Source organism: Botrytis fragariae (assembly GCF_013461495.1).
Source record: "Botrytis fragariae strain BVB16 chromosome Unknown tig00000054, whole genome shotgun sequence".
NCBI classification, from domain to species: domain Eukaryota; kingdom Fungi; phylum Ascomycota; class Leotiomycetes; order Helotiales; family Sclerotiniaceae; genus Botrytis; species Botrytis fragariae.
The window spans coordinates 1,828,608-1,856,511 of record NW_023500993.1 but is presented as its reverse complement, the minus strand read 5'-3'; the positions used below and the strand labels follow the sequence as shown (position 1 = coordinate 1,856,511).

Sequence of the window (27,904 nt, the reverse complement as noted above, 5' to 3'; positions counted from 1 at the left end):
ATCTTCTCAACTTTGATGTATAGCAAAAATTTAAAATTTGCTTTCTCCTTTGGTTCTCATTTTATTCCATATGACAATGCCTTTTCCTAAGAAACTGATCCCATTTGCTTCGTTACTAACAGCGACATGTTTGCTTTTACTTGTCAAGCCATTTCTCACCACTCGATGGGAGTCGGTCGAATCAGGGGCTGGTCAATGGCACAATGATATACAATTATATGGTGCGGAATGGAGGACGATGCGAGAAACACAAAAACCAGTATCCTTTCGTCCAGGCATCGTGAAACCATTTCCTGCAACATATTCGAAAATGCTCGTTATCTCCAGTACGAAAGAGGAAGATGTGAATTGGATAAAAGAGCATTTCGAAAATGAGACGAGTATTCAATCAACCATCTATACAGCGAACGATCCTCAAGCCGAATATCATCCACCAAAGAACAAAGGTCATGAGGTTATGATATATCTTTCGTATATAATTGAGAATTACAACAATCTTTCGGATGTCAACATATTCATGCATTCTCATCAAATGACATGGCATAACAATGAACTTCTCGATCTCGATGCAGTTCAGATGATATCGAGACTCTCTTCCGAACGTGTTATACGAGAAGGATATATGAATCTACGATGCCATTGGCATCCAGGATGCCCGGATTGGATGCACCCAGGAGTAGTGGAGGAGGATGATGATAAACAAGAGCAGACTATTATGGCAAGAGCATGGTTGGAACTTTTTCCACTTAAACCTATTCCAAAAGTGCTTGCCCAACCTTGTTGCGCACAATTTGCCGTTTCGAAAGAGAGGATTCGAACTCTACCACTGGCAAGATACATTTCCTATCGAGATTGGTTGTTGAGAACAGAGATATCGGATTACATAAGTGGTCGAGTATGGGAATATATATGGCAATTTGTTTTTGCAGGACAAACGACTTTATGTCCAAAAGAACACATTTGCTATTGTGATGGGTACGGTATTTGCTTTGGAGGAGAGATGGAATATCAAGCTTATTGGGAGAATCAAACCGAAAAGGATAATTTGGGTATTCAACTTGAGGACTGGAATATACGAGATGGAGAGATGCAGAATTTGATAGATGAAGGAAGAGGAGATGAAATGGAGAATTCGGAGAAACCCGACTCTACCATCAAAGAGAAGCTAGAGAGGGAGATTGATGAAATCCAACGCTGGCTAGAGATAAGCAAAGAAGAAGCAATGAAACGTGGGGATGTGGCTCTTAATCGAGCGATAGAAGCTGGTAGAGAGTGGAAAGATGAAGATGGATTTTGACGACCTGGTCATGAATGTCACGGAGAAGAGATACTCCAACTCAATGCGACACACAAGAAACAAGGAATGACCTGGTTTGAGAAAGAAAGATCGACGACTGAACGTCTGGCACTTGAGGTGCACTCCCGTAATCTTATATATGGATGATTAGTGTGCCGGCTCTTAGCCCACAAAATCTCTTTGCGATCACTCATTAAGGTTACATCAAAGTTTAGCCTCATGTCCCCTGAGAGATCCCACACACTGCCACAGGAACGTGGAGCACATGTCGATCACGTGTAGGGTTCATGGTCATTGAGTCTTTGCGTCCTTGACAGGTTTTGTCATGTTTTCTGGGTTCTGTATGATGTACAGATGAAACTGTTCCAGATATGGCTTGTAGAGATCGTTGAGATGATGGATTTTTCGATGATGATTTGGGCGAAGGATAGAGATATCCAAGCGACGGAATGATTTGATTTTCAGCTTGATTTGGAAATTGGGAGTGGCAGAAATTCGACTGTAAATGATGATAGCAGATCAAATATTTGACGGGAGGGAAGTAATATATAATGTAAAGTGGATGGGAGAAGGGGTGGGATGAGATGAGATGGATCATGGTTCTTTGCAACTTTTCAATACTTAGGTGATGAAGATTGATGTGATGCCACAATAGCAGATTTCAATGAACATTGCGAGTCGGTGGACTGATCCGAGGAAATACATACTTTATTGCGGTCTTGGAACATTTGAATAATGATAGACTTTCCGATGCGTATCACGTGTGTTATTGTGTATCGTTCCAAGGGAAGTGATATCTGTACGAATGACTAGGTAGGTATCACCAATGGTATATGAATGGCATATGCTGATGAAGTTTCTACAGATAGTACCTACCGAGGTAGTATACACTGTTTGATTACGAATATTCTCCGAAGTGATGTTTTCAAAGGTCTCATAGATGATGATGACGATGGCAGATGTTGGTGATAGATGTTGATGATACTCGATATATGATGAACAAGATCATGATGTCAATACATGGATGGATGGATGTTGATTCTTCAGATGAAGTTATTCCAAATCTCCCAGGGTTTACATGGACCAACGACTAGGTAGGTACATTCAATAGGATTAGATCCCATGAGTCCCATGAGTCCCATGTGCCCCATCGGCCCCACCAAGTTCTCATCCACTTGAGCCACCAATGGCCCACCACACGAAGATCGGCCATTTGAAGATCCGACCCATAGATATCCTTTCCGCCTTGACTCGTTTTTCGTCTCCGCGCGTTCACATCTTTGCTTCTTCTACTTCATCGGTGCCTTTTTTCTTCGATTCGACATACAATTTTACGATCGCGTCTTGCGAATGTTCCAAGTGATGATGGTTTGGAGATCGGTCACCTTTCTCATTCATCGTAAGCGAACCGTGTTGTAAGTTATAGGTTAGACTGGCTCGATGGGGTTTGATATCTGATGCATCAGATCAGCTCGAGATCAGGTACACGATGGATCAAAGGGCCAGACCACTGAGTACCTACATAGTAGTAATGTAATATGGCGTTGATGTACCTCGTACCCGAAACAGTACAAACAGTACGAACAATTCACCGATAATGCTGTCTCGAGGAGAATAAGATAAGATGATCCAAAGCATGTCGATGATATTTTCGTCACGGATAAAGAGATGATCAGGTACCTGGTCTCGAGCTTGTGTTTCCCTTGTCACTGTCACAATGACCGTTACACCGTTGATGTTGTCTCAATTTTGGTGTATATACTATATGTGATGTTGTATACTAGGTGCTGTGCACTGTGTGCATGTACGCGTGTTACAAGAGCTCCAACGTTTACTAGTAACAATGCACTTACATTGCATACCTACATTGCACCTACATTGCACCTACATCTGTTTGGTTGTTGTTGTTGTCGTTGTCGTTGTAGATATATATCAGAGGGCTTGAGAGGCAAAGAGTGGAAAGTCCATACCATTGGATAAGATGTCTTTTTGAAGTATCACCCATTGAGGAGATTGGTTAATCAAAGCGACGGTATTCCTTTTGTCCATGACTTGGTAATTGCTTGGTGAGAGGTATATGCCCTGCTGTCAATTGGTTTCAACAAGATAAGTTTTACGAAAAAGTCTTTCTTTTTGTCCGATATTACCATGTGCAATGCAATGTAACAATGCAATGTACAATGCAGTCTACAATACCATGTGCAGTACCATGCCTTCTCTTAAGAATGTGCTTTTCTTTTCTTTTCCCTTTTGGAGAAGAAACATTGGATGAACACTTCCAGCTTCTTCCGTAAGGCCAGGACGCGTTTTTCGTCTGAAGTCTGGGAATCTAAACCGTCGTCGCCAAATCTGTCAAATACATTTATTGGGATATCCCGCTAAGATCAATAGTCAATAGTCAAGACGCGAGACTCGAGACTCGAGACTCGAGACTCGAGACTCAAGACTCAACAGCCACCGAATGCGACTAGAACTAATACGTAGTCTGAGCAGTGAGCGCCAATTACAATTCCTTCCTAGTACCTTCCTACCTCACCTGGTCTTCGGATCACGATTCACGTCTTCTCTCTCTCTTGCCGGTTCCTCGTACAGTCGTACTTTTGTACTTGATCGAATGAGGAAATTGATGGGCCAATGACATTCATTCATGGTCATGGTAGCTTCTCTGCTCTTCAGCCCCAGATTACTAAGTTTACCATCTGGGTAGGAAGTTAGGAAGAGATAGAGATAGATAGGGACGCCACAACAACCTCCCTACACACCTCCCTCCCTACTTTGGTATATCTTGCACAGATTTACACCTCAAATACCAATTGAACCAATAAGAAATCATACCATTAATTCCTTTTTACGAACCTTAAGGATATCGACATTTCACACAAAAAAGCAACTCCACCCAGGGTCACATTATATTAATGGAATGATACCGTCGTCGGACACTCCCTCGGATTGGGGAATTAAACCTTTTTCTTAATTTTTAATCTTTTTCCCACTTACCACTTCCCACTTTCCACTTTCCACTTTTTAAACTATTTCCATCGCCACAGGGATGATACCAGTTTCCCTCTCTTGATTCGTCAATTTCTCAATTTCGCCCAAGAAAATAATCCTAGACTCCCGATACTCCAAGGATTCGTCATGTCGACGAAATCAACAGGATTTGGAGATCAATCACATTCACAACAACCCCTCCAAAGAAAAGGTCGTGCGTACGGCCCTGGTGTGCGGACTATTATAGGTGTTGAACGGAGTAGTTCTGTAATTGGTGGGAACGGGAATGGATTTGGCAATGGATTTGGCAATGGAAATAGAAATGGAAGCACCCCTCGTCTAAGGTCTCCTCCAATTCTCTATCTGGTATGTCATAAAGCTACTCACATCTGTCTGTGCAATCCTTCTGTCTTTTTCTCTCTCTCGGTGGAATTCCAACTTTGCATATCTTTTTCATTTCTACCATTGGGATAGATACATAGGTACATACATATCTCCATCAAGCACAATTTGGAGGACATCTTCTTTGCTAGTTGCATCGATGTGGAAACACTTGAAGCAGAAGAGAAGGAACAGCCTTCAGGATACATCCCATGTATGTCGATGATCATCACTTATTTTCTCCATCATTTACCAAGACTTGATTTACCCATCCCGCAATTTCACTCATTCTATACTATTGATTTTCATCGGAGAATTAATTCTTCACTTGATGGATTCTTATGAATTGTGGAAAAGAGAACTGCTTCAAAGCGTCACTTAATTTCATTTGTATTTATTTCTTGTCATTCAGCGCATTATCGTTCAGTCATTGATGTTCCATTGAGATTTGTGAAAAAGACGAGACGAGATATTATTGTATGGCTGAACTGACATCACTCTTGCCGCAACTAGTTTCCTCACCCTAATCAATCAACATCTACCGCGCCTGCAGAAATGAACATTCAAAATTTAGCGGATCGTCGTACAGGAACACTTACTTATGGAAAAAATCCCGGCTTTAAGCTCCCCACCAAAATCGACGAAGCAAGTGCAGGAGAAGAAGAAGGCGGTGCAGAAGTGAATGACATACCATTTTACAAACCCTATAGACCAGGTTTGGGAGGGCCTCATTTGGCAGGACCATCACAAGCAAGTCGGTCGAGAAGACATTCATTAGAGAGAACGTTTGATCCTAGCACTCCAAGAAGGGGAACTGCATCACCCGCACCCAGCAAGTCGGCAAAGATTCTACAAGCTCAAGTTGATATTCCTCTGCGGTCAAGGTGAGTTTTAAATATTGACCTACTGCTTTGACAAAGTCAGTTGACGCATCCTAGTAGTAGTCTTTACAACGAAGAACACCGTGAGTCTGGAGAACATCTACAAGAACACCTTGATATTCCAGAGAGAGAGGAGCGCGTAGAACCTAGAGATTCAAAGCCAAGTATACTCTATTCGCCACAATCAACATCCTCGCCTTCGACAATGCGTTCGCGTTCGCGTTCGCGAGGCGGTTCCGTGTCGTCATATCAAACAAATGCGACATCTCTACCCGCACTGCAAAAGACAGGAGTTCTAGAAGAGGGAGAAGTGTTGGAACCATTGAATGAAGAAGATATTGATCCTGGATCTTTTGATCTTGTGGCGGCAACTGAGACTGGAGGTAAACGATATTCTCTTGAGACAAGATCAGAACAACTCTTTTCGACAGAGCATTTACGAATAATCTTCAGTGACCCTTCACTACTTTTGAGATTCACTTCTTTTCTAGGCGCACATAGACCTTCTTCAATTCCTATACTCATATATTACCTAGATGCTGTCAAAGCACTCAAGGCTATTTCATATTCAAATGCGATTGCGGAAGCTCTGGAACCAATTCCTGGTTTTGATTTTACCGCCACTGCAGCCTCCAAGACAATGAGCGCTGCATTAGAAGAAAAGGCTACAAAGGCTTTCGATGTTTTGGTTCGAGAGGATCTCCCTGCTTACATCACATGGGCATATATACAGACCGTTAGTATATCGATCCAGAGACGAATTACTGGAACTTTACCAGCGCATCTGAGAGAGGCATCTGAGGGCTTAGCTGAGGTCTTTTGTTTGACCGATCCTTCTCGTCCGGATAACCCTATTGTTTTTGCTTCTGAGGGTATGTTGTAATGAACTAGATGGTAGACTTTGGCTAACCCTACTCCAGAATTCCATCGAACCACACAGTATGGTATGAGCTATGTTCTTGGCAGAAATTGTAGATTCTTGCAAGGACCGAAAACAAACCCCTTCAGTGTGAGGAGAATTCGAGAGAAGATTGAAGCCGGTCAAGAACATTGCGAGACTTTCCTGAATTAGTAAGTTTGGTTTGAACACGCTTGGAGATGATGGCTAATTAGATGACAGTCGACGAGATGGATCTCCATTTATGAATCTTCTAATGTGTGCCCCACTGTGCGATAGCAGAGGCACGATTCGATATTTCATTGGTGCACAGGTCGATATTTCTGGTTTGGTCAAAGAATGCTCAGAATTAGAATCTCTTCAACGTCTTGTTGCGGCAGATGAGCTTGCCCAGGAGCGTGAAGCAGAACGAGCAGCAAATCCCGACGCGGAACTGGAAGATTACCCAGCACCACCACCACCAAAAGACGAGTTCCAAGAATTAAGCGAGATGTTAAACATGCAAGAGCTGGACACAGTACGCAAGTGGGGAGGAAGAATGCACAAAGAAACCGAGGAGGATCACCCTGACAGCAATTTACAAAAAGGAAATTGGCATAAACCGAGATTACATATTAAGAGTACGAGTCCCGAGAATTCAAATCCACAGCTTGGACGTATTAGTGGCAAACTTGGTGGCATATATGAGAATTATCTTCTTGTTCGTCCATACCCAAGTTTAAGAGTTTTGTTTGCAAGTCCGACACTTAGAGTGCCTGGCATCTTGCAATCGCCTTTCATGGCGAAGATAGGTGGTAGCAATCGTGTTCGTGAGGAGTTGACTCAAGCTCTAGCTGATGGACGAGGTGTTACTGCTAAAGTACGTTGGGTAACAAAGGATGATATCGATGGTCGACCACGATGGATTCATTGTACACCACTCATGGGCTCTAATGGTTCAATTGGTGTATGGATGATCGTTATCGTTGACGATGAAGCTTCACAACATAACAGCAAGAGATATAGACTCGCCCCATCTGTGGATCCAAGATTTGGAAGAACTATACCATTTACGAGCAAAGCAGAGAGTAGTGCGGGAAGTATCAGGGATTTCTCTATCATCCAGCACAATGGATCCTCGGGACGACCAAGGACGCCGAGATCACACAAAAGTGTTGATCTTGATGATGAGGGTAGTGTGAGGAGTGGTAGTCCCTATACTTTGAGGATTGATTGATTGATCACCTGAAAACATCGAGATGGCAAGCGGATGATGTTTGACATTGTTTGCTCGTGTTGTGATTTTCCTTTGTCATGGAGGTTTCAATTATTGCTGTACTACTAGCTGGGCAACTTAGGCTGATGAGCGGTGAGATGGAGGTGGTTTTCTTTTTCAGATGATTGCGTTGCACTTTAGCGTGTTGTTTTGCTTATCTCACTGTTGTTATAAATTTGTGTTTTAAGCGTACTGTACTAGTTATACTGTCAGATTAAATGTACTATGAAGACGAGAAGTTCTTGTTGGGGGAAGAGGAAGGGCGAAGGGGGGAATAACATATGGGATACGGAAAAAGAGACGAAGAGGAGAAGAAAGACAGAAGGAAAATGGTTGAAAGGAAGATAAACTTAATATTGCAGCGAGGGAGCTTGCATGATTGCTTGCAAAAGGAGGATGGAAGACAATGGCATTGGCTTCGACATTGGCATTAACATCAGGTTGGAATTTTGGCACATGGCATGATGGTGCACTTATTGCTTTGGCTATGGCTAGAAAATTCGCTTGGCTAGGTTGCTTGGGGTATGCATAATATGATATCGTATGACACCGACTCATTGTTAGGTGTCTAGTTAGATTGAATTTCTCTAATATGAGATATTTGAGACGCGAGAGTGTTTGATTGATTTGTGAGTTTGGATAGTGTGATGTATGTGTATGTATGTGTATATGTTTTGTGGTATTTTGTAATATTTTGTACTACTTGTAATGTAATGTGATGCAATATAATTAAATAGAATAGAATAATATATATATATATATATAAGGATAAATAGATAAATAGATAAATAGGTATCTAGATAGAAATTTAGATGGGAATTTAGATAGAAATTTAGATAGGAATTTAGAAAGGAATTTAGATGTATAGCGTGTGTGTGTATATATATAGAAAGATCTCAGTAATTAACTTGCTACTTATTTTCTACTTACTTACTTTCTACTTACTTACTAGGTAGTAGACTATGTAGATTAGACTGGATTGGATTGGATTGGATTGGATTGAGATTTCGAGAAGGAGAGGGGCCGGAAGGGAAACGAAGAAGGGAAGAGAAAAAGAAGGAAAAAGGGCAAAGGGAAGAGAAGCGGGAAAGAGAACAAATAAACATCATCCGAATAAAATTCCATACACTTCATTTTAATTCCATAAATTCCATACAAATTCTAAACCTTCCGATCCATTTCATTCCCACATAATAAATTCAAAATCAAAATCAATCACAAAATCAAACTCCATATCCTCTGTAAAACACCTAATATCTCTATCCATAAACCATATCCATAACCATATCCATAACGCTGATCCTATCTTATTCCGTGCCATTCCATGTCATCCCATCCTATGTGTTTGCCCCTCCCCCCTATCCTACCCTATCTCCCACCACCATCAAAATCAGACGCCCAAGGTATAATACAATGCATCATTTACACATTACCAATTCGGATTTTTGAAACCATACATATACCACTTGATAAATTTCGACCATTCGACAGAGAAAGTAAGAAATCTTGAACCATATCACGATCGCTTGCGCTTTCTCAGCCCTTTCTTTCAAAGAAAATTTGGCCTCCATAGTCCCATTCCGCGTTTAATTCGTCTGTGCCGATCCATGCCATGCAATACTGAAACTCTTCGCTGAAGATGAAGCAGTCTGTTGATTTCCATCAACTTGGTAGAATGTAACAATGTCCTCATTCGATGAAGTCCATCCAAATCCCTTCTCACCTAAACCCTTGGCCTCCCATTCCACCCCACTCACTCCCTGTTCCCCGCGCATCACCCCCCACATTATCGAAAATTCCGTCCAAATTCATCCCAGTGTTATACACCAAATTCTGAGGATTAAATCCTGTACCCCCAGCTCCACTAGTGTTTGTATTCGCGTTTGTCCCGTGCATAATCCCACTCATGCCCCCTCCGCCCCCTCCTCCGTTTCCACCTCCAGGTCCCGTCCCAGACATATCGAAACCGTGTTGGGCCTGCATCATATAAGGTGGCAACGGCCCGAAAAGTTGACCCTCCAAATCATCGAACATTCCATTTCCAGTCCCTGCTCCACCACCACCACCCATGTACATTTGCTGCGCTCTTGTATTATCTATATCATTCTCCTGCTTCATAATTTGCGCATCAAATTCCATCATCGGTTGATTCGGATACGCAAAAGGATCTGTAGATGGGAACATCAATCCTGTGAGATATGGTATACTGTTGTTGGCATTGAATTGATTTTGTACACCATATTGTGGAATGCTATGACTAGTCGAAGCTGTGCTTTCAGGAGTGCCAGCAGTGGACAAATCACTCGGCGATACGAGATCTTGAAACCCCTGTCGAAGATTTGGATTGGATGCTGTGTTCATGTGGAAGCGGTTGTTTAAATTTTGCATTGGGAGACCGCTGGTTTGGAGAGAGGTGGGGGTTTGGGGGAATGTCGTCGCGCGAGGTATTGGAGTGAAGTGACTTGAGTTTGGTCTTGGAATCTCGGGACTGCTGTGATGCGTCGGTTGGGTGGATGACGGTGCTGATCTCTTCTTCTTCGATGGAGCCGAAACGGAACGATTTTTTAACTTCTCTGGTAACTGTTCAAACAGTGGCTAATTTGGATTAGATAAATATTACATTGTGGAATGGGGCACTAACCTTGAGAGTTTCGGAACATCTATCAGCGGCCATACTTCTTTGAGCGAGACCGATTAGAGCATCCTTTCCATCATTTGCGTCTGCCAAAATCTCTGCGGCTCCACTCTTATCGGGATTCTCAAGAACGTAGTATACCAAGGATATGACAGAGAAGAAGGTTGTGTACATGGTAAACCAATACGCCCCTACCAATAGACCTTGCTTCTTCATTTCCGCAGTGATATGAATGATATTGCGGGCTACACTGACACCAGCAGCTGCACATGCATATGATCGCTCATCAATGGTTTTCCCAGCACAACCTTTTCCAGAGACATAATGAAGAAAGGGTCGATATAACATCATTTGAACGTGCGCGTATGCTAGTCGTAAAAGTTGTTGTATACTATATTGCCATTAGTAAATGTTCATCATCACTCCAAGATCTGGACCATTGAAGTAAATCTCGTATCCTATACCAAAGTATAGTATCCTTGACTCACCGTATTAATTCGGGTGGACCGTCACCTCCAGGACGTAGTCCCATAGGCAACATGTCCAGCCAATCTGCTAGATCCTTTTCAATCTCCCGGATTTTTGAGTGACTAATGGTATATGATGCCTTGCTGTTTCCTGAGATAGATTGCTCCAAGCCTTTTATCGGATAGATATGTTTGATAACCTTTGTTGTGATGCCCATAAGTCGAGTATGAGCATTTGAAGCCACGAACAATGACATCTTGCCAGGAGGCATAGGAAGGATGGCGTCTTTAGTTATGTACTCATCATCTACCTCAATTGGCATATCTTGGTCAATGTCGTCGCTACTTAACATTATAGGAAATCCCAGAATAGCAGAAACATAGGTATCAAGCTTTCGTATTATCCAGAATACTCGCTTTCTAGTTTCCCGCTCAATCGGATTAAAATTGCCACTGAGGCTACGGTGTAAGCCTATGCGCAACGCAGATCTCAGGGCAAGACCTATGTAAGAATAGCATATGCTCAAGTTTGAGGTTGCTTGTAAGAACAGGATCATGAATATAATTGTTTGCAAAGACGTCATGTCGCGACAATCAGTCAGATCCATCATTTGCCGAGCAGCTTTGTAAAATTTGAACCTAATGAGATGTTAGTCTTGCAATAGATTGGAGACGAAGTAGCACAAGATCTAAGCCTGTACTCATCCATGAAGTTCGGGTAAGACAAAGCTACGGAGCTATACGCAAACTGTCGCTAAAGACTGCACTCACCCTTGATCCATACTACTTTTATACTTCTTTCCATCCGGGTCCGTGGAATTAGAGGGCCGTGACGAGAACATGCAACCCAAAGCTAAAGCCATATATAATAACGGCAGAAATTTATGCTCTTCATCACCAAAACTGTCAGGTGGTAGATCGTATACCCTATTCAACATTTCATAAAAACTGGGTTCATGAACGAAACGTAAGAGACAACAAGCGCAATGCAACGAATCTTCACATAAAGACATGGCCACTTCTCGCGGAGGCAGATCCATTGTGTTGGGAAGACCAGAATCATAAGGGGAATCAGTAGATGATCTTGGGGAATCGAAAGTGGGTGGCATTTGCGCACGTGGTGGTTTGGGAAGCAAGTTGGGAGATCCGAGTAAACTACCAAATTGTTCACGTAGACGCCTAATGAAGACAGTTCCTGAGGAACCACCATGAAAGTCCCAGTTTCCACGTTCGTCAAGATCGAGTTGCCCTGTAGATTCTATCATTGATCGCAACTGCGCATCTTCTTCTGATAGCTGTGGCTGTTGTGGGGTCGCGCTTGGCATGGAGCTCGTGGTCGAAGGGGTTGTTGGCGCAACCTGTCGGTGTAGTAATGATGCAGCATCTATGTTTGGATCGTTCAGATTTATGTTTGGGAGATAAGCTTTAATGATGCTTTCTGCTCGCTGTAGACGAAGCTCCAACGATTCGACATACTGCGGCGCTGGGTTCCTTCTTCTATTTGAGGGCTGATCATATGTACAATCTGTTATGGCACATTGGTCAACGACGGATGTAAAAATACGCAAATCACAAACAGTATCATACCATAACTATATACAGTGCAATGAGTACAAGGTTGCTTTCCATCACACTTTATTTTCTTCCTCCTACATTCATCACAAGCCCTTGTAACTCGTCTCCTCTTTTGCAAGGGCGCGGGACGTGGTTGCGATGACGGCGCAGGCCAATCCTCTGCTGGCTCAAGGTCGGGCGATGATTGATTCGGACTGAGAGGGGTTTCTTGACTTGGTTGAGCTTGAACTGGTTGCGATTGCGGCTGTTTGTCGGTTGATGTGCCTGACATCTTTGAAAATTAAAAGAAAGAAAATCGAAAAAGACTTCTTGAGTCGCTATCTCTCAAAGTGAGAAAGGAAAAGATGGATCAATTGTAACTTTCTATTATTCTGCTACGATTAATGGAATCACAAATCGGACTGGCCGAATGAGGTACTGGTAAGGAACTCGGGCAATTGACCCCTCTTATTCTTCTTGAGTAGTCTTGACGTTGACGCCCTCGGATATAAGGAAAAACTGGGCTGAAGCAGAAGAGTCAATAGGGAAAGGGTAAGGCAAGGTAGTAGCAATTGACAAGCAATGTTCCGCTTGGCAGCGCAAAAGATGCAGATATTGAGGTCTTGGGAGGTATGACAACGTATGGATATATGTATGGATGTATGGATGTGAGTAGTATGGATGTAGACGAGGTAGGTATGAAAGTAAGAAAGTAATCAAGAGAGAGTTGCGAGGTCGATCGTTTCTTCTAGTGACTCGATGGAATTCTATTATGCATAAATTGCATGAAGTGCCCAGCATGCTGAATAATACCATACCATTGGGGGAAAAAAGGGATCTTTCTTCTTCCTCTTCCTGTTATTATTGCATACATATAAGGAAAAGGTATGCGGACGTAATGAAAAGAATGGATGGATGGAGTAATTGCCATTGTGCCATGGTTAAACCGTTACTGTAATGAGATAACGACTAATAAAACGAAGGATGATTTCACCCAAATATGCAAGCAAGCAAGCAAGCAAGCAAGGCGGATCTTGCGGACATAAAAAGATGGGATGGGATTGGATTGAATTAATTGATTAATTGGGTATCCCGAGCTTTTCTCTCTTTTGGGTCTTTTTTTTTTTTTGGGCATTGAAATGGATTGGAAATATTGAAATAATTGGGTCCTGCAAATGGTAGTAGGGACCAGTGAAGTGAGTGAAGGTAGGTATGATGGAGAAATGGAGAAGTGAAGGTGGAAAAAGAAAGAAGGAGAAGCGAACGAGGAAGTGATTAAAAGTTATTACCTTTGTAGGTTACAACTTTACCAAGGTCGGTGGGTAGGTCGGTTGGTAGGTAGGTAGGTAGGTTGGTAGGTAGGTAGGTAGGCATTTCCCCCCTTTGCTCTTCGAGTCCTCCAATTGAAGTTCATTATTGAGAGAACTTGATTCATTCATCTACCTAGTCACTGATTGATTGCTTGCTTGCTTGCTTGCTTGATTGCTTGATGGATTGATGGATTGATGTGATAATAATTCAATAAAATAATCTATTCTGTACGGTAAGTACGAAGCAAATGCAGTAAGAGTTCATGATCGACACTCAATCTTTCTCAATATGTGAAGGCGGGAAAAGCTTAAAGGTGCAGAAGAGTGGGGCGAAATGGAAAGATTTAAGAAAACGCCAGAACATCATTGCCAAGCCACTTGGGATCATTCGATAAGAGGTCCGCCGCCGAGCGGGATCACTAACCATTGAGTAATCATGGGCAAGGATCATGAAGGGATGAATTCCGTATTCGCTCGATTAACCCAAGTTGGGTTACACCGTCACCGGACTATACCGCATACTTGTTAGGAGTCAAATGATGAAAGTCGGAAAGTCGGAAAGTCGGAACCGACAGATGCGAGGCTTGAGGGGGTAGAGTGTCATGTAAAAGTGACGGGAGGGCGAGAGAGAGATGGTGAATCCTTTGCGGGATTATGGCATGTATGGTATTTATGATATTTATGGTATTTATAATCTTGTCATTCGTACGTGTGGCCGTGTACTGTGTCGACTGCGTATCTCCCTCCCTAGCTTTCCCAGCCTTGTGAGTTCAGGGATGTTCCAGTTACTCCGTATTATCTGATGAGGGGTCCGAGGAGAAATGGCAGTGATAGCAATTCCACAGTCTTGGCAAGGCGGAAGCTAGCGAGGGTGAATACGTTGAATGACTCAAATTATTCCCTCAGGTTAATTGTACTTATTCGCACGCGATGGACGATATAATGGACGAGATAAGTTGCACAATCGGTTGCACAACAAGTAATGAGAATTTCAGATGAGTACCTAGGAGCTCGGTAAGCAGGTAGTCCATGTGTCCCTCCAAATTTAATTAGGTATTGGGTATTAGGTATTAGGTATTAGGTATTAGGTATTAGGTCTTAAGTCTTAGGTCTTAGGTATCAGGTATCACGTATCACGTATCACGTATCAGATCAGGTATTATTCGAATGTAACAATCATACTTTCCACATTCCACTGCAATTTAGATGTCCAAATATCCATGGCTATACTAGACACTGGGAAATCCATTTTGGTGTGTGGGCTATTTTGTGAATGTGGAGCTTGCTACCTATTCTGCACACTTGCATTTGGCAGGTGACTTTACTTGATCCAGATACCTAGGTAGGGAGTCTAGGTAGGTAGTCTAGGTAGGTAGTCTGGATCAAAATCGTAACCATTCGGATCAAGAGATGCTCACAGTTACATTTGCCCATTTATCACATTCTTTTTTTTCTTCTTTCTTTTGCTGAGATTGATCAATCCCACCCGAGCCACCGTGGCAGTCCTTACCATCATTCTCGGATCTGTATGTATCTGTATGTATCTGTATATCTCTTCTCGCTTCTACTTGGAGATGCATCTAGGTATAAGGCTGGAGATATGTTTTCGTTATGTTTTGTTTTGGTTTTATGTTTGCACTCTCTCTGTGCATCTCATGTGCCGTTCACCACATCCGTGGTGTCCTGTTTTGCTCTTGGAAGGCCGACTCGACCCAGGCATCCTTGTTACAGTAATACGGCGCTTTCAGATGACTTGCATCAAGGGGTCATTTCTTGTGATCATGTCACTCTTTTGGCCCAACTCCAAATCCTTATCAATCTAATAGATGAGTACTTATTAACCAGGTACCCAGCCAGGTAGGAAGGACTAGGTAGGTCGCCATGCTCACATCATTCATCACATTCCAAGATACAAATAGATTTTCCTTTTTTTTTCCAACCATCAAATCCTCATCGTGCAACGCCATTCCACGCCATCCCCCCACGACAAATCAAGCCACAAGCCACAACGCAGGTATCATGAGCCCAGAATTTCTAGATTCTCCCTAGTGCCCGCATAAAAAGCGAATGAGGGGCAAAAATTGGAAATTGGAAAAATTTCAAAGTTGGAAGGAGGGGCATGGCCGCATTTGAGTGCGTCATACCTTAACCGTACTCCGTACTCTGGTACCCTTCTTTCGTCAATTGCATCAACGTTTACGAATAGCAAAGCTTCAGAACCACTCAAATGTCATATACCATTGGCTTCATTGGCTTCATCGGCTTCATCTCCTTCACATCCATGATATGAGACAAGGAGGTTCATGGATTATCGTTTTTGCTTTTCGTCTTGGTCAGGTAAGGAAGAGAGGAAGAAAGAAAGAAAGACAGAAAAGATGTACAATGTACATACAATACAGTAAGTGAGAAGAGATCCATTCAATGCAATCCTTCTTTTATTTGGGTCTGGCTGTCAGAAAACCACAATAAGTGTAAATCTCTTACACACATGCTCATTTTCATTCTCATCAATTGGTCTGTCAGATTTGCCCTCGGGGATTCTTACTTCACTACCCACGCTCTACATAGTATAGTATGATGGGTTAGCAGGAAATATACCTTGGTAGTAACTTTACACTCTCATATGATCGCTACTACTATTTAAACTTAAAAGAATCTATCTTCTTTCCAGTCCTCTTTTCATCTAGCATTTATTATTTTCCATCCAATCGAGTTGCAAGATTTGTAAAATCTTAGATTGTACCTGAATTCCCTATCTTGAATTGTTCTGGAAACGAACAACAAAGGAAACCGTTGACAACTTCACACAGCTCTACTTGAGATACAGATTGCTTGTATTAGTTTGTCTGGTGTTTGGATCCTGTTATCATCATTTACAACTTCAATTGATAGATTTGACTTAAAACATAACCAGCAAGATGACTTCCATGAAACCAATCTTCTGCGCTACCCACCCCAGAGCTTGCTCTACCGCATTCGAGAGAGTGAGTCCCAATTGATTCCGCAGCTCTCTTGGCCAATTGACTGATGTTTGTTTAGGTCTTTATGACTCGCGATGATGTCCTTGCCTGTGTTCACGAACCCTTTGGAGATGCATTCTACTTTGGTCCCGAGAGACTCAGCCCGAGATATGAAGATGATGAAGCCGCGCGCAAGGAGAGTGGTTTCGCAGATAGCACATATAAGACAATTTTCGAGAGAATTGAGCAAGAAGGCAAAGAGGTTAGAATTAAATCCGCTTCTACTGTTATCCCAGTCTTTCCTTTAGATGGCATTGGTCCTGCAGGTTTTCTGGAGCTCTCGAGATTGGTTTGGGTATAAGACAAGTGTCTGACACTATGGACTCCATTTTTACTATTCGATGCCCAGATCTTCTCTACGATAAAAACATCAGAGCTCCAGTCTTGTCCTTTGTAATCCACGTTCTCTTTGACGCTCTGAACTTTCTCATGGAAGGTGCACCTTTTATGCGCCCCAATTTAAATCCATACCAGCATGTATTTTTATTCTAATGAATCAGCAACTTACACCACAACAGGGAAAACGACTATTCATCAAAGACATCATTCACTACCTTGTACCTCCTCAAGGCAAACCTGCATCAATTGCTCCCTCGCTCGGAGGTAAAAGTGTCAAGAAGGGTGTCGGCACCAATGGCGAAACAAATGGGGTAAATGGGGTGTCAAACGGGGAAACCAATGGGGTCAACGGCCACACCAATGGCCATACCAATGGACACACCAATGGACACACTAATGGACACACTAATGGCACCGCCGCCAAAGTCCCATATCCATACAACACCGTTGCCGAGCCCGGAAACCCCACGGTCGTACCCGCTGAAATCCTCAAACAATTCCACTTCACCTTCCTCATCCGCCATCCCCGCTCGAGTATTCCCTCCTACTTCCGCTGCACCATTCCTCCCCTAGACAAAGTCACCGGCTTCTACAACTTCATGCCCGAAGAAGCTGGCTACGACGAACTTCGTCGCGTCTTCGATTTCCTGCGCTCCAATAACCAAGTCGGTCCTCCCGTCGCCGGAACCCCCGAGTCCGAGGCCGAGAATCTGAAAGATGAGGAAGTGAGTATTACGGTTATCGACGCAGATGATTTGTTGGATAATCCAGAGGGCATCATCAAAGCTTATTGTCGAGAGGTGGGATTGGAATATAATGCCAATATGTTGATTTGGGATACCGAGGAGCATCATGAGAAAGCGCGAGAGGCGTTTGAGAAATGGAGGGGCTTTCATGATGATGCGATTAATTCTTCGAGTTTGAAGGCCAGAGAACATGTAAGTTTTGTTTTTCTAAACCTTTTTACTCTTCCCTTTTGGGGGGGGGGGTTTAATCGATTCAAAATACAAACGCAAATACTAACACATTGAAATTAGAAAAAGAAAGCCAAAACCGTAACCCAAGAAAATGAAGAATGGACCGAGAAATACGGCGCAGACGCGGCGAAAATTATTAGAGAAACGGTGGATGCGAACATTGAGGATTATGAATATTTGAAAAGTTTTGCGGTTAAGGTTTAGGGAATTCCCTCTTTTGGGAGGGCGAGGGGAAAGATGTATTCTCGCGGCTAGAAAGGCGAATGGAAAAACGGAACAATAGGCGAAGAGCGGGATGGGATGGGGTGGGCTGGTGGCTATGAGATTTTTTAGATTTTGTATACGAATATATATGTGTTTGTGTGTTTGTGTGTGTGTGTGTGTGTGCTTTGATATAGAATCGAGAATATGAGAATGAAATATGAGACGACAAGGGAGAAAGACAGGAGAAAGGAGAGGTTTCGCTTGTGTGATGTATATTTATGTATGTACCCATATACATCATTTTCCATATTTCACAGTTTGGTTTTGGTTTACTTTTCTTGGATGTGAGGATGAGTATGGGGATTGGTATGCGAAGGAGATGGAGATGGAGATGGAGAATGAATGAATGAATGAATGAATACGATATCTAGGTAGGTAGTATTGGAACAATAGACGTAGTGTGTCATGTCATCTTTTTTCTGTCGTGAGTACCTTGGGTAGGTAGGTATGTCCATTTCGTATTGTGGGGTTTGTATACACATAGGTGTAGATAGCTACATATATGCATACGTTGGGACAAGAAGATATACAATGCGATGCGATACGGGTGTGATACTATGTGATTTTACAATATATATCTACATCTACATCTACCTCTGCATCCCAAACACATAAATTCTCCTCCTAAAGAATTTTAGTCGCAGGAGTCTCTGTCTCTGCATTCTTTTCATTTCCCAAACCCAACGGTTGAGCTCCCGCTCCCGCTCCAGCTGCAGATTCGAGCTCTAATTCCTGCGTCTCAACCGCATCCACCGCACCAGCTTGCTCGCGCGAGAATTCATATTCCTGCGCCGAGCCGCCCGTCCTTTCCATCCATGCTAACTTTTCCAGCTGCGCCTGTCTCTCCTGCGCCCAATTGTCGGCGGGGGATTGTCTGATTCTTTGGGGGAGGACCTTGGGACCCTTGCCCATTGCGCGGTGTTTCTCCATGAGCGCTATGTGTTTTGCCCATCTCTCTTCTCTCGCTTTCATGATTCGTTCATTCTCTTCTCTGTTTTTCCTCTTCTTTTCTTCGTTGGCTTCCTTTGTTGCTGCGCGCTGGGCTTTCCATTCCGCTTGCTTTTCGGTGCTTAACGCTTGTCTTTTGAGGATGTCCCGGTTATTGCGATCCCAGGGTAGAGTATCGTGAAGAACAGCTTCGCCCCAGATATCGGATCCTTCGCCTGCGTAACTTGCGTCTGCGAGATCGCTCCACTTCACTTCTACGACGCCTTCCTTTCCAATGCCTTCGAGACCTATTCTTTCGCTTCCGTATCTGATATCTTTGAGAACAGCGGCCATGTCGGCGACGGTGTTAGCTTTTTGGTCGTTTATTTTGCGGGAGCGCAGTTTGGAGGTGAGATGGATTTTGGATTTTTGGTAGTCGGATTCGCCTGGTTGGGGCTCGCGTTTGAAGAGGGGGGAGGAGGGGTCCCAGGAGTGTTCGTGCCGTTTGCGATATTCGCGGAGTTTTTGGAAGGCGCTGAGGCCGGAGGAGGAACAGCCGGGTGGGAAGGTTATTAGGGCCATGGGGTGCCAGTGGTCTTTGCGGAGGGCGGCAGGGCGGGTCTTTTTGCCATTGTAGGGGAGTTGGTGGAGGGAAGAGGTGTTCTGGTGAGGGGTTAGTGAGGGTTGGGTGGAGAGGGCGGGGGCGGGGCAAGTATGGGAGGATTTGGGGCATTGAGTATATTGGCAGAGAGCAATTGAAAGACAGAGAGGTAATACATACATCCATTCCCCTGGTAAGTGAGTAGACGACTTGATTCGTCCGTAAGTGATTATAGACATATATCTGCTCTCCATGTTCCGGACGATTGGGTGGTTGTCTCGCAGTCACCGACTTCGTTGATGCATATCTGACACCCGCTGTCTTACTGACCGAATTGCCGATGCAATTCCGAAGTGATGGGACACTCATGACTATCAAGAATGTGAATTGATTGACTGAAATGCGGGCGACAATAATAATTTCGATATCTTGAAAACCAAAATTGTCCTAGCGTCTTTGGCTCCATGGATAAGTTGTTGCCTGATAAAATTATGTAATATTGGGCTCCAAAATCAGGCCACTACAAACAAACTTTTTGTTGGTGCCCGGGCGGAAACCAGGCGGATGCAAGCGAGCCAACTTTTTTGGTGTGTGGGGTCAAAAAACGTGTGGTTTGATGTTGACGTTTCTAGAAGCTACGAGGTGATCCTAGAAGCTCATAGGATGGTGCGAGTAATTTCGAGATATATCAAGTATTTACTATGGAATAGGTCATCGTATGGGTCTCATCTTTGAAGCTTCCTATATAAATGAGTGTCTTCTTTGTACTCGAGAGATTTCTTTTCTCATCATCAAGAAATAAAGTCACATTCAATTCGAATCACTCATTGAAATATTTCATTTGCTTTACATAGAAATACTCTTTTACGCTGAAGCTCGGTACTAAACCCCGCAGCATAATAATACCTACAGAACTTATATTACTTACGTTTGAAACCATACAACAACGAAAACACACATATACGCACTGAACACAATACCGCAATCATGTCTACATCTGACATGTCCTTTACCACTCGGGCGACGAAGTCCATAGAAGATGCCATGTCCAACGCAGAACAGCATGGATCCTCTCAACTTCTCCCCCTCCATCTCGCACTCGCCCTCCTGGATCCCTTACCCGATCTATCGAAAGACCAACAGCAAACTATGAACGCCTCTCATGGCCATGCTTCTCAATCACTATTCCGACAAGTAGTTGAGCGAGCCCATGGGGATCCCCAAGCTCTCGATCGTTCACTTAAACGCGCTGTTGTTCGTCTACCCAGTCAGGATCCTCCACCAGACCAAGTTGCCGTTTCGCCTGCTTTCAATAAAGTTTTGAGGGCGGCGAAGGAATTGCAGAAGACACAGAAGGATTCGTTTATTGCGGTGGATCACTTGATCATCGCAGTTACTCAAGATACAGCTGTTCAAACATGTTTGAAGGAAGCCAACATGCCGAATGCTAAGCTTCTGCAAGATGCAGTTTCGCAGATTCGGGGAACGAAAAGAGTCGATTCTAAGACGGCGGATGCAGAGGAGGATAATGAGAATTTGAAGAAATTCACTATCGATATGACGGCGATGGCTAGAGAGGGAAAGATTGATCCAGTTATTGGCAGAGAAGAAGAAATTCGCCGAGTCGTTAGAATTTTGTCGAGACGTACGAAGAACAACCCAGTACTGATCGGTGAACCTGGTGTAGGAAAGACGACAGTTGTGGAGGGGTTGGCTCAGCGAATTGTCAATGCTGATGTGCCGGATAATCTTGCTGCTTGCAAACTTCTCTCTCTGGATGTCGGATCGATTATTGCTGGAAGTAAATACAGAGGAGAATTCGAAGAGAGAATGAAGGGTGTCTTGAAGGAGATTGAAGAATCCAAGGAGATGATCGTTCTTTTCGTCGATGAAATGCATCTTCTCATGGGTGCTGGCGCCAGTGGTGAAGGTGGAATGGATGCTGCTAACATGCTTAAACCTATGTTGGCACGTGGACAACTTCACTGTATCGGTGCTACCACTCTCAACGAATATCGAAAGTACATCGAAAAGGATGCAGCGTTCGAACGTCGTTTCCAACAAGTTTTGGTTAAGGAACCATCTATTCCCGATACCATCTCCATTCTCCGTGGATTAAAGGAGAAATACGAAGTTCATCACGGAGTCACCATTGCAGATGGTGCTCTCGTTTCCGCGGCTACTTTGGCTGCTAGATACCTTACCCAAAGACGACTCCCAGATTCTGCTGTTGATCTTATTGATGAAGCAGCAGCAGCTGTTCGAGTTGCCCGAGAATCACAACCTGAAATTATCGACTCCCTTGATCGAAGACATCGACAACTCGAGATTGAAATTCATGCTTTGTCTCGTGAAAAGGATGAAGCTTCGAAAGCTCGCTTGGCTCAGGCTAGGCAAGACGCTAGTAACGTTGAGGAAGAACTTAGACCTCTGCGTGAGAAGTATGAAAGCGAGAGAAAGAGAGGCAAGGACATCCAAGAGGCTAAAGTCAAGCTTGATCAATTGAAGGTTAAGATGGATGAAGCTACTCGTTTGGGTGATACTAGCAAGGCTGCTGATCTCCAATACTACGCTATTCCAGAACAAGTAGCATTCATCAAGACTTTGGAGAAGGAGAAAAAGGCTGCTGACGCGGCTCTTAGCTCTTCCTCTAACCTTGACTCCGGTGGATCTCTGATCACTGATACTGTTGGTCCAGATCAAATCAACGAGATTGTTGCTCGATGGACTGGTATCCCTGTTCAAAGACTCAAGGCTACTGAGAAGGATAAGTTGTTGAACATGGAGAAGGCATTAGGCAAGGTAGTCGTTGGCCAATCGGAAGCTGTGAAAGCAGTCTCAGATGCCATTCGACTTCAAAGAGCAGGACTTTCAAATCCAAACCAGCCACCAAGTTTCCTGTTCTGTGGTCCATCTGGTACTGGTAAGACACTTCTTACTAAAGCCCTTGCCGACTTCCTCTTCGATGATGAGAAGGCTATGATCAGACTCGATATGTCCGAATATCAAGAACGTCATGCACTTAGTCGTATGATTGGTGCACCACCTGGATATGTTGGACATGATGCCGGAGGACAACTTACCGAAGCCCTTCGTCGCAAACCCTTCTCTATCCTTCTCTTTGACGAAATCGAAAAAGCAGCAAAGGAGATTCTTACAGTTCTTCTTCAGCTCATGGATGATGGTCGTATCACCGATGGCCAAGGACGTGTCATTGATGCTAGAAACTGTATAGTTGTCATGACATCCAACTTGGGAGCCGAATACCTCGATCGTCCTAACGCTGCTAATGGAAAGATTGATCCTACTACTCGTATGATGGTCGAACAAGCTCTGAAGGATTATTTCTTGCCGGAATTCTTGAATCGTATCAATGCTACGATTATCTTCAACCGCCTTAGTAAGAAAGAAATCCGTTCGATTGTCGATGTTAGACTTGGAGAAATTCAAAAGAGACTGTCGAACAATAGTAGAGATGTTCGCATCGATTGTTCTCCTGCGGTGAGAGATTATCTTGGTTCAGCAGGTTATAGTCCAGCGTATGGTGCTAGACCTCTGGCAAGATTGATTGAGAAGGAGGTATTGAATAGAATGGCGGTATTATTGTTGAGGGGAGCGATTAAGGATGGAGAGGTCGCAAGAGTTGTAATGAAAGATGGTAGAATTGAGGTTTTACCTAATCATCAGGGTAGTAGCGAGGAAGTCAGTAGTGAAGATGATATGGAAATAGATGAAGTGGATGCGAATGAAGCATTTGGTAGGAGGGGAGGAAACAGAGGTTATAGATATGAAGGGGATAGTGATGGAGATATGGATTTGTATCAATAAAGGACTTGATATCAGGGGATAAATGGGTAATTTATGATGATGGATGGTTAATGACTAGGGAATGAAATGGGCGTTGGGTGTTTGGAAATTAGGCCTAGAATCAGATTATGATAATCAAAAGAATTTAAATATACTTTGAAGATATTAAGAATTTGAATTGTCTACTGTGATTGTGTGAAATCTTGGAAGTGGTGATTGATCTTGAGGTTGGGAAAGGGAAATGTGATGGGAATTAGGAGGTTAGTTGCGGATGGGGTGGAAGGGGGATGTTGTGGTGATGGGTTGTGAATAATTCTACTCTGTTCACTATTTTTTTTAGAGGGGATGGAAAGGTTGCTGCATGTCTAAGGCATAGCGAGGAGGGAGGACAGTGCTTGTGTCGATATGGAAGCTTAGGTCGGAGATTTGACGTACAGATATTTTGCTGTTAGGATGTGCTGGGTATTTTCAATAGTATGTTAGAGATGTCAGTTGTTTGGTCTGTGGTAATGAGTAAAGGGTTTGCTTTTCCTGCTCCATGATTTAGAAAAGATGAAGGAGATTTGGCGTCCTGAAGCGAGGTGGCAGAAGACAATGATGTGAGTAAATATAAGTTCCTATCATTTCTTCCAAGGCGAGTCTTCAGCATAGAAAGAATGCAAGTTCCTGTGGTGCAATTTTCTATTTTGCCAGATCTAATTCGATGAGCATGCCAATCGGTGAAGATATAGTGGAGGGAGTGTTTGCAAGTGGTGTGGACCCAGAACCAAGAGTCTATATCATTCTCTGTGCTCCCATTGAGCTAACATCCGGTAAGTTTTTCGGTAGAGATGGCTTAGATTGATGTCTGGTTCTTTGGAGCTACTCAAATACCCGAAAAGAGATGTGAAGGGTTTGGTTAGAAGTAATGAGTCAAGAGGATGAAAATTTCATTTAATAATAGGGTAAACCCAAGACTACTCTTGACATATCAGCTGAGAGACACGAATAGTCGACCCAATTGTTCTGTGGGTTAAATGGAATGACTCGATGTCTTAATCTGCATTAGTAAGTGAAGATTACATTCGCTTTACCTTATGTGAGACACTTTTTAAGATCTCATATTTTGATCTTAGGAGAGGACGGCTGATAGTAGCCTTTCTTCGTGCTAGCAAGATTCATTAGAAGGATGAGAAAAGGAGTTGTGCGTTCTTCATACTTTATAGTAAGACTTGAGCATTCTCGATATGATGGACGAGTTCCGAGTAACCTATTACTTGCACTGGGAAGCTCAACTTGGATTTCTTGAACCACTAAGAGAGCTAGGATATCCATACTTCCAGAGTTTGGAAATAGGGCTCAATAAATCTTGCTAATACACGATTGAGAGCCATAAGAGGTTTTCGTAATGTGAGAAGAGATGGAGCATCCTAACTGACTAGGCGAGCGTATCCTTATTCCATCAATCGTACAACAAAGACCAATTTGAGCTTATAAATCTGAGATGGTCAGAGAACATCCTTAAAATGTCTGAATCCAAAGTAACAAGTGACTATATGTAACTACAATGAATAAGGTGTTCCTTTTACCTCTTATTTGCTGTACTGTCATGACATTGGCATGGTTGAGATTAGCGAGTCCATGGAATCTTATCAGACAAGATTGACACCACGTGACAGTCACTGTCTGTGCTCAAGCTGTACAGTTCCAATTTGTTCTTCTCAGCCCTGTTCACCCCACCACGGAACTTCGAAGTCGATTCACCGATTGGACTGTACCCGAATAATCATGAATACTAGTGGTACTGCTTCCACCCCTCTTGGTATGTAACCTCATAGCCTAATATCTCGATGAATAGCACCTTCTAACCTCGAGAATCTATCAATAGCTACCTTACTCGAAGCTTCCCGTGAGAAAAGCAGAATCATTAAGGAACGCGACGAGACACACTTTCGCTTGACCGGAGAGCGAAATAAGGACTATTGGACGCAACAAATAAAGGAAATTCTTATTCGACTTACACTATTGCAACAAGCAGCGCGCGCAATTACAGCACAGAGACCCTAGATTAAGATGGCTTCGTTGTATCCACCAATGTCACCTACTTTCAGTAGGAAGAAAGCTCTTGTTGTTACTGGTAAATTGCCCATTGAATATTTTCAAGTAAATATGTGAACAGCTATTAAGCAGCTCTTCTGTTTGTAGATCCGCCAAAGTTCGATCTTGAAAGCTACATTGCGAATTATAAAGGTGAGATATCAAGTCTTCTGCGATATGCGATCTCTCATGGACCTTTATAGCTAACATTTCTTCTTGTTAGGCAGAACCAGACTTGAGCGACTTTATCTCATCGGCATCACCTCAACCTTCCTCGGCGTCGAAGCTTTGAAAATGCTAATTAAAGAAGCAAAGCAAGGAAAGGATGTTACTATCTACATGGATGCATGTACTGCTATGACAAGAATTGCGCCAAACGAACCAGAGGCTGTTAGAGATGATCAATGGATTGATGCTACAAATAAGTCCAATGCTGCGGAGGCTGCAAGCTTGGAAGCACAGTTGAAAGGCTATAAGAATAATTTAATCAAGGAAAGCATTCGGGTAAGTCATGATACTTGTGTTCCACAGCAGGTGGACTCCGAAGATTGACTGGCTAATGAATCGCCGAACAGATGGGAAATGAAGATTTAGGCAAACATTATGAAGCTACAGGTCAACTTGCACTTGCATTCGAAGCTTATTCTCGCATGCGACAAGATATCAGTACGTCAAGACACGTAATCGACGTTTCTAAACATATCATTGAAGTTTCTATTGAAAGAAAGGAATATATCGCAGTTCTTTCCAACGTTCAAAAGATGAGAGGAACAGTTGTTGGCCCAGATGATGAGAAGGTCATTAAACCATTTTGTCATGCAGCTGAAGGTATCGCACAAATGCATGCAGGGCAATATGCTGCTGCTGCACAAACTTTCTTGCAGACACCTCCAGGAATGGGTTTGACTTACAATACTATCATCAGTCCAAACGATATTGCTGTCTATGGAGGTCTTTGCGCTTTAGCCACTATCGATCGTAACAAATTACAAAAGACAGTTCTCGAGAACTCCGATTTCCGCGCCTATCTCGAAATGGAGCCACATATTCGTCGTGCCATTCAAGCGTTTGTCGGTAGCAAATATTCGGCATGTTTAGAGATTCTGGAGTCTTACAAGGCTGATTATCTACTTGATATCCATTTGCAAAAGCATGTTGACGAGCTTTACACACGTGTTAGAAGCAAGAGTATCGTTCAATACTTCATTCCATTCAGTTGTGTTACGTTTGAGACATTGCACAAGAACTTCGCTCCACCTGGAAAGAACATTGAAAAGGAGTTGGCAGAGATGATCAAATGTGGCGAGCTGGATGCTAGAATCGATCTCGTTGCTAAGGTACATTTATTTCATTCTTCTTCAAACTTCATTCCAACTTCTACACTTCTTCCCCCTTGCTCAATTTATTATGCTAATATATTTCAATCAGACTCTCGTTTCAACACCCAAAGCCAACCGCCAAGAAATTCAACAAGAAGCTCTCAAGACTGCAAAGCAAGTCGAACGTGAAGCTAGGCAACATTTGTTACGTATGAATATCGTCGCTTCGGATATGGAAGTCAGATCACATAAAGAAGGTGGTAGAAGAGGCATGGGTGGTGGATTTGCAGGCGAATTGTTTAGTGGTAATTAAGGGAAGTGTCGATGAGGGGGTGATGACATGATGATATGATACGATACGATGAAAATGGCGTTTATGATTGATAGGGGCCCGAGGCTGATTCTCATTTGGGGCGGCGTCTATGGTTCGGGGTAGGTATTTACGGGGAAGGTTTATTCATGTGCGTTGCATGGTATGGCATGATAGGCAGTTACGGGCCATTTCATTTTGTCATTTCTATCGATTGAAAGATGAGAAATTAGATAGATGGTTCTTATTTCTTAGGCATAGAGGAATACTATGACTTATGAATGTTAACATGTATCATTTGCTTCATTTGGTGCTGTGAAACTGTGTGTGAGGAAGTGAGGAGTGGGATTTGGAGGGGTTTACGGAGGAGCTGGTACGATGGAGATGAGGTTAATTAGCATGGTGTTGTAGGCTAATTCGTGGAGCAAGGAGGATGGTGTAAGGAATAAAAAAATAGATAGAGATGATGGATGCTGTGGTAATGGTAATGTTAATGGAAACGCTATTCAGTGGTTGATGAATTGTAATGCAATAGAATGAAGAAAAGGGGAAACAAAGCGTAAGTTATTTCTGGGAGGGGTTTGAAAATTTTGAA

General features: G+C 43.1%; 8 protein-coding genes across 8 annotated transcripts; 6 read left to right on the top strand and 2 right to left on the bottom strand.

The window, feature by feature from the left end:
* Positions 1-76: 76 nt before the first annotated feature.
* Bfra_005322 (uncharacterized protein) lies at positions 77-1,297 on the top strand (the record flags this gene model as incomplete). Its single annotated transcript, XM_037335706.1, has 1 exon — positions 77-1,297. One exon carries the CDS (start codon positions 77-79, stop codon positions 1,295-1,297), a length of 1,221 nt encoding a protein of 406 aa, XP_037192801.1.
* Positions 1,298-4,435: 3,138 nt separating this feature from the next.
* Positions 4,436-7,664, top strand: Bfra_005321 (putative white collar protein; the record flags this gene model as incomplete). The annotated part of the gene is made up of 5 exons (XM_037335705.1): positions 4,436-4,654; positions 5,183-5,553; positions 5,608-6,422; positions 6,471-6,621; positions 6,671-7,664. 5 exons carry the CDS (start codon positions 4,436-4,438, stop codon positions 7,662-7,664), a joined length of 2,550 nt encoding a protein of 849 aa, XP_037192800.1.
* A 1,758-nt stretch (positions 7,665-9,422) lies between these two features.
* Positions 9,423-12,651, bottom strand: Bfra_005320 (putative c6 transcription factor protein; the record flags this gene model as incomplete). Its single annotated transcript, XM_037335704.1, has 5 exons — positions 9,423-10,298; positions 10,345-10,729; positions 10,827-11,444; positions 11,577-12,330; positions 12,459-12,651. The coding sequence occupies 5 exons, from the start codon at positions 12,649-12,651 to the stop codon at positions 9,423-9,425; spliced, it is 2,826 nt and encodes a 941-aa protein (XP_037192799.1).
* A 3,936-nt stretch (positions 12,652-16,587) lies between these two features.
* Bfra_005319 (uncharacterized protein) lies at positions 16,588-18,209 on the top strand (the record flags this gene model as incomplete). The annotated part of the gene is made up of 4 exons (XM_037335703.1): positions 16,588-16,653; positions 16,709-16,891; positions 17,208-17,966; positions 18,066-18,209. The coding sequence occupies 4 exons, from the start codon at positions 16,588-16,590 to the stop codon at positions 18,207-18,209; spliced, it is 1,152 nt and encodes a 383-aa protein (XP_037192798.1).
* Positions 18,210-18,893: 684 nt separating this feature from the next.
* On the bottom strand, positions 18,894-20,166 carry Bfra_005318 (uncharacterized protein; the record flags this gene model as incomplete). Its single annotated transcript, XM_037335702.1, has 2 exons — positions 18,894-19,859; positions 19,978-20,166. The coding sequence occupies 2 exons, from the start codon at positions 20,164-20,166 to the stop codon at positions 18,894-18,896; spliced, it is 1,155 nt and encodes a 384-aa protein (XP_037192797.1).
* Positions 20,167-20,784: 618 nt separating this feature from the next.
* Bfra_005317 (putative heat shock protein hsp98 protein) lies at positions 20,785-23,625 on the top strand (the record flags this gene model as incomplete). The annotated part of the gene is made up of 1 exon (XM_037335701.1): positions 20,785-23,625. One exon carries the CDS (start codon positions 20,785-20,787, stop codon positions 23,623-23,625), a length of 2,841 nt encoding a protein of 946 aa, XP_037192796.1.
* A 1,746-nt stretch (positions 23,626-25,371) lies between these two features.
* Bfra_005316 (uncharacterized protein) lies at positions 25,372-25,650 on the top strand (the record flags this gene model as incomplete). Its single annotated transcript, XM_037335700.1, has 2 exons — positions 25,372-25,405; positions 25,472-25,650. 2 exons carry the CDS (start codon positions 25,372-25,374, stop codon positions 25,648-25,650), a joined length of 213 nt encoding a protein of 70 aa, XP_037192795.1.
* Positions 25,651-25,656: 6 nt separating this feature from the next.
* Positions 25,657-27,312, top strand: Bfra_005315 (putative cop9 signalosome subunit 1 protein; the record flags this gene model as incomplete). The annotated part of the gene is made up of 5 exons (XM_037335699.1): positions 25,657-25,720; positions 25,774-25,833; positions 25,904-26,184; positions 26,256-27,017; positions 27,109-27,312. 5 exons carry the CDS (start codon positions 25,657-25,659, stop codon positions 27,310-27,312), a joined length of 1,371 nt encoding a protein of 456 aa, XP_037192794.1.
* Positions 27,313-27,904: the final 592 nt, after the last annotated feature.